This window comes from Scyliorhinus canicula, chromosome 10 (genome assembly GCF_902713615.1).
Source record: "Scyliorhinus canicula chromosome 10, sScyCan1.1, whole genome shotgun sequence".
NCBI classification, from domain to species: domain Eukaryota; kingdom Metazoa; phylum Chordata; class Chondrichthyes; order Carcharhiniformes; family Scyliorhinidae; genus Scyliorhinus; species Scyliorhinus canicula.
This window is the reverse complement of record NC_052155.1, coordinates 172,352,452-172,367,641: the sequence shown is the minus strand read 5'-3', so window position 1 is coordinate 172,367,641 and position 15,190 is coordinate 172,352,452. Positions and strand designations below refer to the sequence as shown.

At 40.4% G+C, this 15,190-nt stretch overlaps 1 protein-coding gene across 6 annotated transcripts in view; it reads right to left on the bottom strand.

The window, feature by feature from the left end:
- Positions 1–15,190, bottom strand: part of LOC119972781 (arf-GAP with SH3 domain, ANK repeat and PH domain-containing protein 1-like) — a 363,380-nt gene that overhangs the window by 109,930 nt on the left and 238,260 nt on the right. For all 6 annotated transcript variants that reach the window (XM_038810147.1, XM_038810150.1, XM_038810143.1 and 3 more), the window contains 2 exons: positions 12,948–13,035; positions 10,451–10,499 (listed from right to left, as the gene is read on the bottom strand). In XM_038810147.1, the coding sequence (XP_038666075.1) occupies positions 10,451–10,499; positions 12,948–13,035 (137 nt within the window). The remainder of the gene's footprint in view (positions 1–10,450; positions 10,500–12,947; positions 13,036–15,190) is intronic.

Genomic DNA, 15,190 nt, shown 5'->3' with positions numbered 1-15,190 from the left:
CAAGCTCACTCCCAATCCCCTTCGTCTACATCTATCCATCTCTTTTAAGACTACTTAAAACCCAATTCTTTGACCAACCTTTGGACACCTCACCTAATATAGCATTCTATGGTCTGTTATAAATTTTTAAAACTATGTCTTTGTGAAACACTTCAGGATGTTTTTCTACTTTCGTGCATATATAAATGCAAATTATTGTTGACAATATTGAACAACCTGCTGTTGAGACTTCTTACTGTGCCCACCCCAGTCTAGCGCCGGTACCTCCACATCATAGCAAAATTAGGAACTGTCAATCACTACAAACAATCACCATTCTCTACTATCTATCCATGCCCCTCCAGCAATTTGTACCATCAGGAAAAAGTCAATCTTTAAAAAAATTGGCTGTCACTGTCAGAACTATTAGAATTGTTGGTAATGCATATATATGGTGGTTCTGTTTCCTCCATAAAAATAGGGCCCTAATTTCGGTACGAAAATGTGTTTTGCTACTTTAAGCATCTTATTTCTGAAAAAGACAATGTATAATTTTGCTATGATGTGGAGATGCCGGCGTTGGACTAGGGCGGGCACAACAGGTTAAAGTCCAACAGGTTTATTTGAAATCACAAGCTTTCGGAGCTTTGCTCCTTCATCAGGTGAGAATTTATCGCCTTGTGATTTCAAATAAACCTTTTGGATTTTAACCTGGTGTTGTGAGACTTCTTACTCTAATTTTGCTAAAGTAACCAGTTACAATGATGAGGTTTATAAAATGGCCAAGTTTTGCACTGTATCTTTAATTTAAGATAAATTAAAGGTGGTCATGTGATCTGTTCTGAAGTCTTCCTTCAGAACTCGGGTGGTTTGAATATTAGAGATTAAAGGGGGCCCAGATTGTTTTACTGAGAAGGTGCAAGATGTTTTGGAGCCAATGGCAGCAGCCTGTGTGCTAAGAGTGGATAGTGAGTCAGTAAGTCCCAGGAAAGCATTGAGAATGGCAGGTTGTAAACAGTTATTCTTTACACTGTCCATTTACCTTAAGGATGAAAGAGAGTTGCGCGCTCAAGGATAGCTAATCAGTTCCTCTACCAGAACAAAAGGTCCATATGAATCATTAAGGGAAGGTGACAGAGGAAGGTATTGTGATATTCGGTTACAGACTTTTAAAAATATCACTGATTATCACGATCAAGTTCATCTGCCAAGGTCTGGGAGTAAGAAAGCAACAAGAGGCAGAAAGTTTCTGTGGTTCACCCCACATGAAAGCAAGTGGGAGTGCCCACTCGGATTGGAATGGACAAAATTGTGAGGAGTTAAAACAAGGTTGGAAGATTTGTCTAGCTTCAGCTGGAGGGAAAAATCTTCTTGAAAACGTGTATGGCATTCTTGACTCTTGAGAAGCTTAAGTTTGAACTGAGGGGAAGGATGGAGGGGTTCTACAATTCATGGGCATTATTCATCATGTACTTTCAAGAACTGGATAACATTGAAAATTAGTTTGGGGGGGTGTGGGTGGGAGAGTTGGGGCGAGGGGGCGGTGTGGGTCGATGGTGACTATGGGTGATTCCTGATTCCTTTTTGTTATTTGTTTATGTGAACATGCGGGCTACTGTTTGGGGTTTGGTGGGAGGATGGGATCGTCATTGATATGGCGAATGACTTATTTGTTACTGTTTATTGTTGGTGGGTGCAAATTTGGGAGAAAATGTGAAAAAAGGAGAATAAAGAAATATTTAAAAAAAGAAAACGTGTATGGTGAATGGCAGTTCTGGAGTTAAAAGTTTCTCGGTTGGAAAGGGAAATTATCAGAAGTAAACATAAAGGAGCTAAGAATCATTTTGGGGTGATTTGGGGAGAACTGAATGTTCATTTGAAGGACAGTGTAAAGTCTGAAATGTGTTTTTCTCGGTTGTGCTAAAAGTGAAAAGTATCACGGGAATGTCCCTTTAAGAAATGTGTGTTTATCAAATAGCTTCAGTGATGCCATTGTGTGGGTGGAGCTGGACTGTGGTTCTGTGTTTTACTTACGTTTTGAGCTGGGAGCTGTTTGTGGCTCTGTTTTTTATTTTCAGTTTACACAGTTGGGAGCTGCATTCAGACAAAGAAAGTTGATTTTGGGGTCTCTTTCTCTTTATGTTAAAAGGTGTCCAGATCACTTGATAATTTAAAAGTGATACCTTTTTTCTGTAAAGAATTCAAACCTACTGTTTTGTGGAAAAAGGGATTGTCTGATTTATGGATGTTATAAAAGGGAAGTTATTAAGGGTTAAATATAGAGTACTGTAGCTATGTGGGGTATGTATGTTTGTAGTTGATAAAAATGCTTATTGTATGCTTATAAAATATTTTTTTGTTATAAATTTAGAGTACCCAATTATTTTTTTTCCAATTAAGGGGCAATTTAGCATGGCCAATCCACCTACTCTGCACATCTTTGGGTTGTGGGGGCGAAACCCACGCAAACACGGGGAGAATGTGCAAACTCCACACAGGCAGTGACCCAGAGCCGGGATCGACCCTGGGACCTCGGCGCCGTGAGGCAACAGGGCTAACCCACTGCGCCACCGTGCTGCCCCTGCTTATAAAATGTTAACTGAATTTGTAGAATAAACTTTGTTTCTGATTTAAAGTGCTTAAGGTCTCTGTTGCATAACACCTGGAGTATAAAATCTATAAACAGTTGTAGGTCAGGTAAACTCCATGATATACTTTGGTGTTCTCTAAACCCTGGTCCATAACAAAAGGGGAATGTCCTGTTCATTGGTTTAAAGTGTAAGTTGCTTACAAAAATAATGTTTACTCAATAGTGCTTTTCATCTGACATTGTAGTAAAAGTCTTAAAATGTGAGAACTTGTCACGTTATCCATTCATCTATTAACTAATGTTTGAATTTTTAAAAAAAGTTATTGGTCTCTCTGGGGATTGTAATGGACTAAATACATCTAGCTATCACTACATTTAAGATAACTGTTGTAGATGATATACATCAAACTTCTTTGTTTTGCCACTTGGTTATGCTCCATTAGTCTACACCGTTTAAATTTAATATATGTTACTTGTCTCTCTTTTACACACAAAATAAATTTGTGGCAGGATTTTCTGCTAAAGTTCCATTATCTTTCACAATTTGTGTATTCCAGGTGTCATACGAGGTGAGAGGGAAGGACCATGGCGGAGTTGAATTGATTCCCAACTCCACAAAAATTTTCAATACTCTCTCTAGCTGTCCCATACCAACTCATCCTAGTATTCTCCAGGCCTGCTTTCCCACAACACATACCCCGACTGAGGTCGGAATTATGCTGGGAGCTCGAAGGAACCCAACTTAAAATAATTGACAATAGTCAAGGGCAGGCAGAACAACCTCTGCCACTTCATCCTAAAACATGTGCTAAGATTTTAAAAAAACATTTGCAAAGATAATTTTATGAATGGGGGAAAAATTTTGTGGAGGGCAATGTCATGGCCAAGGCTTAGTGCCACGAGTATTTTTTGTAAAATTATCCCTGTAAAGTACAATATCCTGAACCAGTCTCGAGCTGTTAGTTGTAGAAAAACTGAAATAGATGAACATTCTGCATCCTGTTTTTAGTAATGCAATATCAATATCACTCTCAGAATTTCTCAGTTATTATAGACTACACAAGGATTGCTTATACTATAATAGATGTATAACTACAGGTTCGGCAATTAAAACTTATCTTTGTTGATACGTTTTAATGCATGTTAAAATAAATATTGTATTGGTAAGTGTAAACTATTGAAGATGTGGTAATACTGAAAGCTAAAGGCAGAGGGTACTATTGCTCAAGGAGGATCAGTTTTAGCAATCTTTTATCACTGCAGCTTTCGATTGCAATCCATCTTAGTTTTTCAATTACAATTTCTTTTCCATTGCAAAATCATTGCCCCCCCTCTTTTTGCAGGTGCCCTTACGGCTGGTCGAGTGCTGAATGGCACCATGGCGAGATCACCCAGGCATGTGCATGCATTCCTGAGCCTTGGGAGAATCGGGCTCACAAGATTCAGAACTGCGATTCAGATCGTGGTGTCTCGCAAGATCTCGTGAGGCGTTCAGAACATCATAAATCCCACGAGAGGCCTTTCACAGGATTTAACCGCCTCGTCGCGCCACCGAGTCAGGCATGACGAGGCCGTTCAATCACGCCCAAAATTTCTTAAAAGAACCAATGTAGGAGGTATAATTTAAATTGCCTTTTGATTAGTGATGTTCATAGTAATAAATAGAAGCCACAACACACATCAACTCAGGTTCACTCTGCTACTATAAATCAGGCCGAATAACTTTCAATAGCACTAGTTATATTGCTAATGGCAAGTTCACACCACAAAACTGACGATGATTGACTCTACATTGGCCATTTAATAGCCAATAGAACATATAGAACATAGAACAGTACAGCACAGAACAGGCCCTTCGGCCCTCAATGTTGTGCCGAGCCATGATCACCCTACTCAACCCACGTATCCACCCCACACCCGTAACCCAACAACCCCCCCTTAACCTTACTTTTATTAGGACACTACGGGCAATTTAGCATGGCCAATCCACCTAACCTGCACATCTTTGGACTGTGGGAGGAAACCGGAGCACCCGGAGGAAACCCACGCACACAGGGGGAGGACGTGCAGACTCCACACAGACAGTGACCCAGCCGGGAATCGAACCTGGGACCCTGGAGCTGTGAAGCATTTATGCTAACCACCATGCTACCCTGCTGCCCTAGTCTGCATATCTGCTCCTGTATCTCCCAGTGGCTGTTAGGAGGTCTGTAGTAAACCCCCAACATTGTGACAGCACCCTTCCTATTCCTGAGCTCAACCCATATTGCCTCGCTGCCTGAACTCTCCAAGCTATCCTCCCTCAGCACAGCTGCGATATTCTCCTTAGCCAATAATGCAACTCTCCCACCCCTTTTGCAACCCCCTCTATCCTGCCTGAAGCATCTAAATCCTGGAATGTTTCGTTGCCAATCCTGTCCCTCTTTCTGTAACAGCAACATCATAATTCCATGTACTAATCCCAGCTCTATGTTCATCTTTCTTATCTGAAATACTCCTCGCATGAAAACTAATGCACTTCAGCACACCAGCATTGACCAACCACTCCCTGCCTGCTTTTCCTCTTAATCTTACTGGCCTTGTGCTGCAAGTAGAGAGATTTTGGATAGGTGCAAAAGTAACAGGGCTGTTGTGCAGGGGATTTTGATTTTGCCTATATTGACTGGGACTCACTTAGTGCTGGGGCTTGGATGGGGCAGAGTTGTAAGGTGTATCCAGGAAGCCTTCTTGATGCAATACTTGGATACATTTTCCCAAGTGTCCAATAAAGATTGTCTTTTAAAAGTTGATGTTGAGGCACATAATGAGTCAAAGGTGAAGGACCTTTATTCTGCACCTAAATCTGTGTTTATACCTAATAAGGAAATATTTTGCTGTAGCATTGGATGTTGGATGTCACAGAATAAAATGTTCAAATGCCTCCAGGATGGAAATTCATCACTTTGGTAACAAAACAAAAAAAATCATATTTCATTGGCAGATTTTCAGCACAAAATTAATCTTTAAAATGGACATACTAAAGAGTAGAATTTCTTAAAACCTAGGTCAGTGGACATTTCAGATGGCTTAGCTGGTAAAGCAGCAAGTAGTTGAGTTTTCTACATGATAAGCACTAAGTTTAATCCTGATGAGGAGATGCTGGCGTTGGACTGGGGTGAGCACAGTAAAAAGTGTTACAACACCAGGTTAAAGTCCAACATGTCTGTTTCAAACACTAGCTTTCGGAGCACTGCTCAGGTGAATGAAGAGGTACGTTCCAGAAACAGGACCTGGGGTTCATGTTGCATTACATTCATCCCCCACCATCTGGCCTGGGCTTGCGAAATCCTACCAACTGTCCTGGCTTGAGACAATTCACACCTCTTTAACCTGGGGTTACCCCTCTCTCTGGATCTGTAAAGATTTAATCACCTGCTAATGCTTGCATTCTAAGCATTGCCTGGCATCTTTGAATTTGTCTATATATATGTTTCTGGAACATACTTCTTCATTCACCTGAGGAGGGAGCAGTGCTCCGAAAGCTAGTGTTTGAAACAAACATGTTGGACTTTAACCTGGTGTTGTAAGACTTCTTACTAAGTTTAATCCGTCATTGTAGTTAGTTTATTTATCTCAATTGATCATAGTGTTCCTAATCAGGGGAAAATCAGCCAGGATTCCTATTGCTTATGTGGATAACAGGATCAGGGTTCCTTTAAATATACAGATATTTCTTCTTTGGGTGTAGATGAAATTGGCAAAGCAGCATTCATTTTCCACCGTTAGTTGCCTAAGGGCAATAGGAATCAATCAGCTGGTGTTAAATTGTTGTCACTTATCGGGTAGGACTTCCCTAAAATACAGTGGTGAACCAATTACATTTTTTTGACAAAACAGCAGGTCCACATGGGTCAGTTTTTCTACAGCAGGTCCACACATTACCAGAGTTACTGATTTCAATTTCCTAGTTTGTCACAATAGGCTTTGAACTCTCAAGTTCTGTATATTAGCTCAGTCTCACAACCCCTATTATAACCATGTACCCGAAACCCAAAAAGAAGTCTTCAGGTAAAGAAAAAAGATGACAAGCAGAGAGAGTATAGAATAAATAATATGTGATGGTGGTCCACTTCACGATGCAATGTATCATAGCTACACCAAAGGGCATCCACCCAAGCAATTCCCAGCAACATCACTGGAGTTCAATCACGAGCAGGACTATATTTTTGCACCAATCTACCTAATCACTGTGCAATGCCACAGAGGTCAATTATAACGTCCATACTGAATCTGATAATTGAGCTATGGCTTAGAACATCTAAGATTACGATTAGCTCAATATCAAGCAATGTACTTACGTCAGCACCCATCAAAATGTTTCACTGAATCTGGTTAAAAAGCAAAAATCTTTTCAGCACTGCTGGAGGTCTTTATTTTGGAGGTTGCTAAGTTATTTCCTCATTTTGTTTCTAAGAACAAAGAACATTATTGCACAGGAACAAGCCTTACAGCCCACCAAGGCTGCACTGATCCAGGTTCCTTATTGAGGCCGACTACTTATTGCCCTATTCTGGATCTGTATCCCTCTATTCCCTGCCCGTTCATGTGCCTATCAAGTTAAATCTTAAACGTTGCTCTCGTGCCTGCCTTCACCACCTCCACTAGCAATGGGTTCCAGGCACCCACCACCCTCTTGGCGAAAAGCTTTCCCCGCACATCTCACTTAAACTTTCCCCCTCTCATCTTGAACCTGTGCTGCCTTGGAATTGAGTCTTCCACCCTGGAAAATAAATTCTGACTATTTACCCTGTCGACTCCTCTCGTACTTTTGTAGACCTCAATCAAGTCTCTCCTCAGCCTCCACATTTCCAACCAAAACAATCAGTGTTTATTCAATCTCTCTTCATAGCTGACAACCTCCAGACCAGGCAACATCCTGGTAAACCTTTTTTGCACTCTCTCCAAAGCATCCACATCCTTCTGGTAGCATGGCAACTAGAACTTCAAGCAATATTCCAAATGTCGTCTAACTAAAGTTTTATACAACTATAACATGACTGCCAACTCATATCACGGCCGATGAAGACAAGCATGCAATATGCCTTCTTGACCACCTTATCCACCTGCGATGCCACTTTCATGGAACTATGGACCTGAACGCCCAGATCCCTCTGTATGTCAATGCTCTTCACAAACAACAGTGGTCCCAGCACTGATTCTTGTGGAACACCATTAATTACAGATCTCCATTCTGTAAAACTCTCTTCCACTGTTACTCTGTCTCCTGTTACCAAGCCAGTTCTTTATCCATCTAGCTAGCAGACCCCGCATCCCATACCTTTGTACCAGTCTGCCATGAGGGACCTTGTCAAACGCCTTACTAAAGTCCATGTGGACGACATCCATAGCTTTTCTCTCATCAATTAATTTTGTCAGCTCCTCAAAAAATTCTATAAAGTTGGAAAGACATGACCTTCCCCACACAAAACCATGTTGCCAATCACTAACAAGTCCATTTGCTTCCAAATGTGAATAAACCCTGTCTCCCAGTATCTTCTCCAATAGCTTCTCCACCACTGGCATCAGGCTCACCGGCCTGTAATTTTCTGGATTATCCCCGCTTCGCTTCTTAAACAAAGGGACAACATTGGCTATTCTCCAGTCCTCTGGAACCTTGCTTGTGGTCAAAGATTTAAAAAAAAAATTTAAAGTGCCCAATTCTTTTTTTTTCCAATTAAGGGGCAAATAAGCGTGGCAACTCCACCTACCCTGCACATCTTTAGGCTGTGGAGGTGAGACCCGTGCAAATTCCACACGGATAGTGACCTCGGGTCCTCAGTACCATGAGGCAGCAGTGCTAACCAATGCGCCATCGTGCCAACCTGGGGTCAAAGGTGATGCAAAGAATTCTGTTAAGGCCCCAGCTATTTCTTCTCTTGCCTCCCACAGTAATCTGGGATATATATCATCTGGCCCAGGGAACTGGTCTGCCATCATGCATTTTAAGATATCCAACACTTCCTCCTTCATTATGCTGACAAGTCCTAGAGTATTCACACACCCATCCCTAACCTCAACATCCGTCATGTCCTTCTCCTTGGTGAATACCGATGCAAAGAACTCATTAAGGATATCACCACTTCCTGACTCCACGCATAACAACCCTCCTTTGACCTCGAGTGGGCCTAGTCTTTCCCTAGCTACCCTCTTGCTCTTTATATATGTATAAAATACTTTTGGTATTTTCCATGACCCTGCTTGCCAATTACATTTCCTGGCCTCTTTTAGCCCTCCTAACTCCCCTAGTTTGTTGCTACTTTCCCTATATTCTTCAAAAGCTTTGGCTGTTTTTAGTTACCTAGACCTTATATATGCTTCTTTTTTTCTTTTTGACTAGTCTCACAAGTTCCTCTGTCATCCATGGTTCCCTAATCCTGCCATTGCTGTCCCTCATTTTCGCCGGGACAGTTTGTCCTGCTAATCAACTGGTCTTTAAAAGACTCCCACATATCAAATATGGATTTAACCTCAAATAGCCGTTCCCAATGCACACTCTCCAGCTCTTGCTGAATTCTGTTGTAGTTAGCTTTTCCCCAATTTAACACCTTCACTCGAGGACCACTGTTGTCCTTATCAGTGAGTATTCGGAAACTTACGGAATTATGATCACTATTCTCAAACTATTCCCCCACTGAAACTTTGGTCACCTGGCTGGGCTCATTTTCCAATACTAGGTCCAGTAAGGCCCCATCCTTGCTATCAACATACTGTTTCAAAAAACCCTTTTGGACACATCTAACAAATTGCTCGCCATCCAAAACTCTGGCACTAAAGGAGTCCCAGTCAATATGGCACTAAGGGAACCTCTGGGACTAAGGGAGTCCCAATCTAATTTGGCATCTGAATCTTCCTGTGTGGTCCAAGCTAAATTCATGATAGAAAACTGAATTCTAGCTTCTGTTTTGGTTATCTCTGTCCTAGCAGTAACTTTCCTCAAGAGCACACTACATGGAGGACTGCAGGCTAAAAACCATGTAATTACTTAGCAACACAGAGAATTTATGTTCCAATGCAATATGTATGCTTTCCTATCTTCATTTCCTTGCCTCATCCCCTGAAGGCACAGATTCCCTGCTGGGATACAATTTCACAGGTAGGTATTAGTTGCTCTCTGGTACCTTGTCTAAGTGATCATTATTTATATGTGAGCCTTGACACACGAGTGCAGCAACGTTCAGGCATCAATTCAAACCCAACATATGTTCAGATCCTCATTTAGTGTTCACATAAATGCACTTCCAGCACTTTCAAATTGCTGAAGTCAACTGTCAATTTAAAAATTGACCTCCGCCAACATTACCTAAAGCTCAAAATGGAAACAAACATAATTTTTCAGAGTTTAAACAACTCACTTATTCACTGGGTAGGCTCTCTCAGTTGCTGGGGAAGCCATAATGAACTTTAAACATTCTAAGCCCAACAGTTGATTATATTTAGCTCAATCTGTTTGACAACTACGCTTGCATATTATACATATAGCACGTTTAAAGTTGACTATCATGCAATAGGCGGGAATGGGAGCACAATCTGCTGTCAACACAATTTTGGAACTTAATGGAAATAAATAGTTATTCCTAAGTGCTTACACAAACAGACAAAAGCTATGTAAGTAAACAACACCTTTTCCCTCATGATGAGCATATTTTCATAGAGGTGCTTGTGCTGAACAAGATAATGAGTCTATGCGAATAACCTGCTTGAAACTGGGTTCAGAATACTTCCAAGTTTTCACAATGGATACCAATAATGCAATTACAATGACATTAACCTCATGTGGTCAAATCATTCTATTTTCCCATAACACAATCTTAAAAAAATAAAAAAAATTTTCAGAGCACTTACGCAAGACATTCCTGTTCATCATCTGCTTGGAAATGATAAGTCCTGTTGTCTATGGTGGTGGTGGAGGGAAAAAAAAATAAGAAGAAATGACAAAACTAGGATATAAGGCATAATGAAAGTAGCCATCAAGTAAACATTAGGTAGCTGGACGGAACTCCTAAAACATTTCTTAATTCTTTAAATATAATGCACATGGAAGATTACACACATGATATACTGGTCATTTACTGAGCAGAGATGCACTTAGTGGTGCAGGCTTTTAAATCTTATTGCATACGTGGGGCCATTTTCCCATTGAATTCTATGCCATAACAACTCACAAACTAATTTATGTTTATAAATTGATGTGCTTATGCTCAAGGTGCAGATTTCATAGAATTTACAGTGCAGAAGGAATCCAATCGACCCATCGAGTCTGCGTCCACACCTCCAGCCTATCCCCATAACCCAACTTAACTTTTGGACACTACGGGGCAATTTAGCATGACCGATCCACCCAACCTGCACATCTTTGGACTGTGGGAGGAAACCTGAGCACCCACCCGGAAGAAACCCACGCAGACACGGAGAGAATGTGCAGACTCCATATAGACAGTGACGCAAGTCGGGAATTGAACTGAGGTCCCTTGTGCTGTGAAGGAACAGTGCTAACCACTTGTGCTACTGTGCCGTCCCTTTGTGCACCAGTTTGGTACTCAATTTTGACCTGAAGCGCATTCTTCATTTCTTCCAATGGGCGAAGAAGTCAATGTATTATTGGTATCACCCAATCATTAATTGTTGATTTTCCTCATCAACCCTTCTTTCAAACTTACTCATGTCCACCACTATGACCTCTGCTTTTCATTTTGGCAAAAAAAAACTTAATAGCATGTCATGATTAAATTTCAACTTCTGGTTGCTACAAGTCAATGAATAAAGGGGTTGGATTTTTTTGTGCCGATTGTATTTCCTTCAAAGAATTTTAAAACTATTGATAATCAGTGATCTAACATCCTTCTTCAAATCTCGGTCCCTGCTGAATATACAACAGGTGAACAAAACCAGATTTGAACCACTAATGGCATCATTTCAGTTCAGGCCAAAATATTAAATTTGTTTTTTTCAAAATCCACCTGCACCAACTCTCTGCTGAGAAGAGAAATATATAGGATGCTACTCCCTTAATCTTCCCTGCTGTTTACATTGCTTGGTTCAGTAGACCCCAGAATTGTAATCTTGGTGTGCCACATCCTCCTAGGGACAATGCTGTCTGGATAGGACCAAAGGAGCTATTCCAAGGATGGCAAAGGATGAAGCTCATAATAATCTTCTGTAATTCAGGAGGAAATCCTCAATTTAGTCATTTTTACATCTTAAATTGTGTTCAATCTACTTATCATAGAATCACAGAATCCCGACAGTGCAGAAGGAGGCCATTCAGCCCATCAGGTCTGCACCGGACTTAGAAACAGTACCCTACTTAAGCCCATGTCTCCACCCTATTCCCATAACCCCACCTAACTTTTTGGACAGGGGGCAATTTAGCACGGCAAATCCACCTAACCTGCACTTTGGAAAGAAACCGGAGCACCCGGTGGAAATCCATGCAGACATGGGGAGAAAGTGCAAAATCCACATAGACAATCACCCAGGGCTGGAGTTGAACCAAGGTCTCGGGCGTTGTGAGCGCTAACCACTGAGACACCTTGCTGTCCCTATATTATCATAACTAATTTTCTGTCCCTACACGGTTGTCCAACTCAGCATGGAATAGAATGCTTGCAATCATTAAAGCTGGAGATATTTTAGCTGGTGGCCTGAAAAAACATTTCCACACAATATCCCCATAAGGTATAAGGAATATCTGGAATATTCCCTCCTGTGCATATGCCATTATCTTCAAATTGTGAATTGACCAATCTCCAAATAAAGGTTAAATTTTTCAGCTGTGTAACAATTAAAAGGAGACATACTATTGGCATCCCTATCCCTAATCAGCAAACATTTTAAAAAGGTATTTTTTGTTTGGTTTATTTCAATGAATAAGTGATATGTCATAATTGAGATATGTTTTGAAACGTTATTGGATCTAGCTGTAAGACAGTAACTTTAACATACGCAATTGATGATGGTCAATAACTGCATCGCTGCTAATGCTAATTTAAGTTCCTCATCTACACTTGGCTACTTGAAGTTAGTATCTCCAATGATATTGTTTAAACTATTTTTTAGGAAAATACATGTAAAACAAATAAACGGCATCATACTTCCTTGCAATTATTTGTCTGCTGTAAAAGAATCTGGATGGTGAACTTGTTGTTTATTCAAAAGCCAAGTACTACCATAAATATTTATAAGAGATACTGGCATGACACCCAAATTATATAAGACGAACCATATATAAATCTGCGCAAATATCTATAAATATACTCCTAAATTTAAACATGGGGAATTTCAAAACATCAAGTTATTTCACAATTACAGAATCTAACCCAAAAACAGTAAAGAAACATACGTGATATCAAGTCAAAACACTTTTTCTCATCGGCAGCCGGTTTCACCTGACACGTCAGCAGGTTCAGTCTTGCTGGTTGTCTGTTGGTCTAAAAATACAAAATACATATTAGAATATACTTGAAGAATAAATGAACATGGCGGAAGGGTGAACAGATATAGAAAAATACTAGAGTACTTTCTGTGTAAAGTATTCATTTCAGTTAACTCCATTATTTAAAGCTTCTTTCTGTAGAAGCCGAAGAAAGAGATTTCATGGAACGCACGGGAGGATGGATAAGAACAAGGTTAATTTACATTATACACAATAACCACAAGTACTACAACTCCTTACCCCGAAGAGACACTCTCCCCGACCTGCACCCAGGCCGTGGTTTATATACGGTGAAGCTCTGCCCCTCAATTACTGGGGGAGTTCATATTCTATTGTGCAGGAGGGAATCGGATACAACATAGTGATTGGACCCTGAGGGGGTCGTTAACACCCTCCAGAATATAAACTGCAATAAAATAAAACCAAATCACTTCCTCCTTTATTCAAAAAGCATAAAATACATATTTCTACCTCTCTCTAGTTCTGAAGAAGTCATATTGGACTTGAAATTTTAACCCTGTTTCCATCTCCACAGGTACCACCAGACCTGCTGAGTTTTCTCTGCATTTTCTGTTGTTATATGAATCTCAATAATTTGTCTTGGATTTAATAGGGAGATTTCTTCAGGCTAATTAACAGTTGCAACGTTCATGCATATTGCATAACTTACGCTTAAAGTAAGACGATCATGGGAACATGGACTACATCAAACAAAACAAGTTTAGCCCTCAAATTTAGCAAGAATGTCCTCCTGTTTTGATGTGGAGATGCCGGCGTTGGACTGGGGTGAGCACAGTAAGAAGTTTTACAACACCAGATTAAAGTCCAACAGGTTTGTTTCGAATCACTAGCTTTCAGAGCACTGCTCCTTCCTCACCTGACGAAGGAGCAGTGCTCCGAAAGCTAATCTGGTGTTGTAAGACTTCTTACTGTGCTCCTGTTTTGGTAATGAAGTTATGAAATTAAACGGTGGGAGAAATACTTCAAACTGCAGGGTTCCATATTCCTCATTCAAATTCAAATTTTTCAGTTTAATCCTTCAAGATGTGAGAGCTGAGGCAAGAAATTTGATATTAAAATCGTGATTTTGATCACAACTTGATTTTCAATCTATATTGGAAATTTTAGATAAATAATACAAACTTTGCTATATTGGTCATAATTTAGAGGGAATACCTTTAACAAAATACGTTTGAGTTTGGGGAAATGATGCAGCAGAACTTCATTCAATTTTGCTGCAACAATGTCACATGTATTAGTAGAGAAATGGTAATGGGGAAATTTATGGGATTAAAGGCCGATAAATCCCCAGAACCTGATAATCTACATCCCCGAATACTTCTTCCAAGATTCTAGAGACTCTGGATCAATTCCTATACATTGGAGGGTTGGGTAACTGATGTAACCCCACTATTTAAAAAGGGAGGTAGAGATAAAACAGGCAATTATAGACCAAAAGCCTGACATGGGTAGTGTAGAAAATTCAGGAATACATTATCAAAGATTTTATAGCAAAACACGTGGAAAACAGGGACAGGATCGGACAGAGTCAGCACAGATTTGTGAAAGGGAAATCATACTTGACAAATACATATTCTTTGAGAATATTAGGGAACTAAATGCAAAATCTCCAAATTTGCAGCTGACACAAAGTTGGGTGGGAGAGTGAGCTGTGAAAAGGATGCAGAGATGCTTCAGTGTGATTTGTATAAGTTGAACGAGTAGGCAAATGAATAGCAAATGTAGTAGAATTTGGATAAATATGTGAGGTTATCCACTTGGTAGCAAAAACACTACGGCAAATTCTCTGAATGGCCATAAATTAGGAGACGGGAATGTGCAACGAGACTTGGGTGTCCTCGTACACCAGTCGTTGAAGGTAAGCATGCAGGTGTTGTAGGCAGTAAAGAAGGCAAATGGTATGTTGGCCTTCATTTCAAGAGGATTGGAGTACAGGAGCAGGGATGTCTTGCTGAAATTATACAGGGCCTTGGTGAGGCCACACCTGGAATATTGCGAGGAGTTTTGGTCTCCTCATCTGGGGAAGGATGTTCTTGCCATAAGAGAGAGTGCAGAGAAGATTTACTAGATTGATTCCTGGGATGGTGGGATTGACATATGAACAGAGATTCAGTCTGTTAGGACTATAT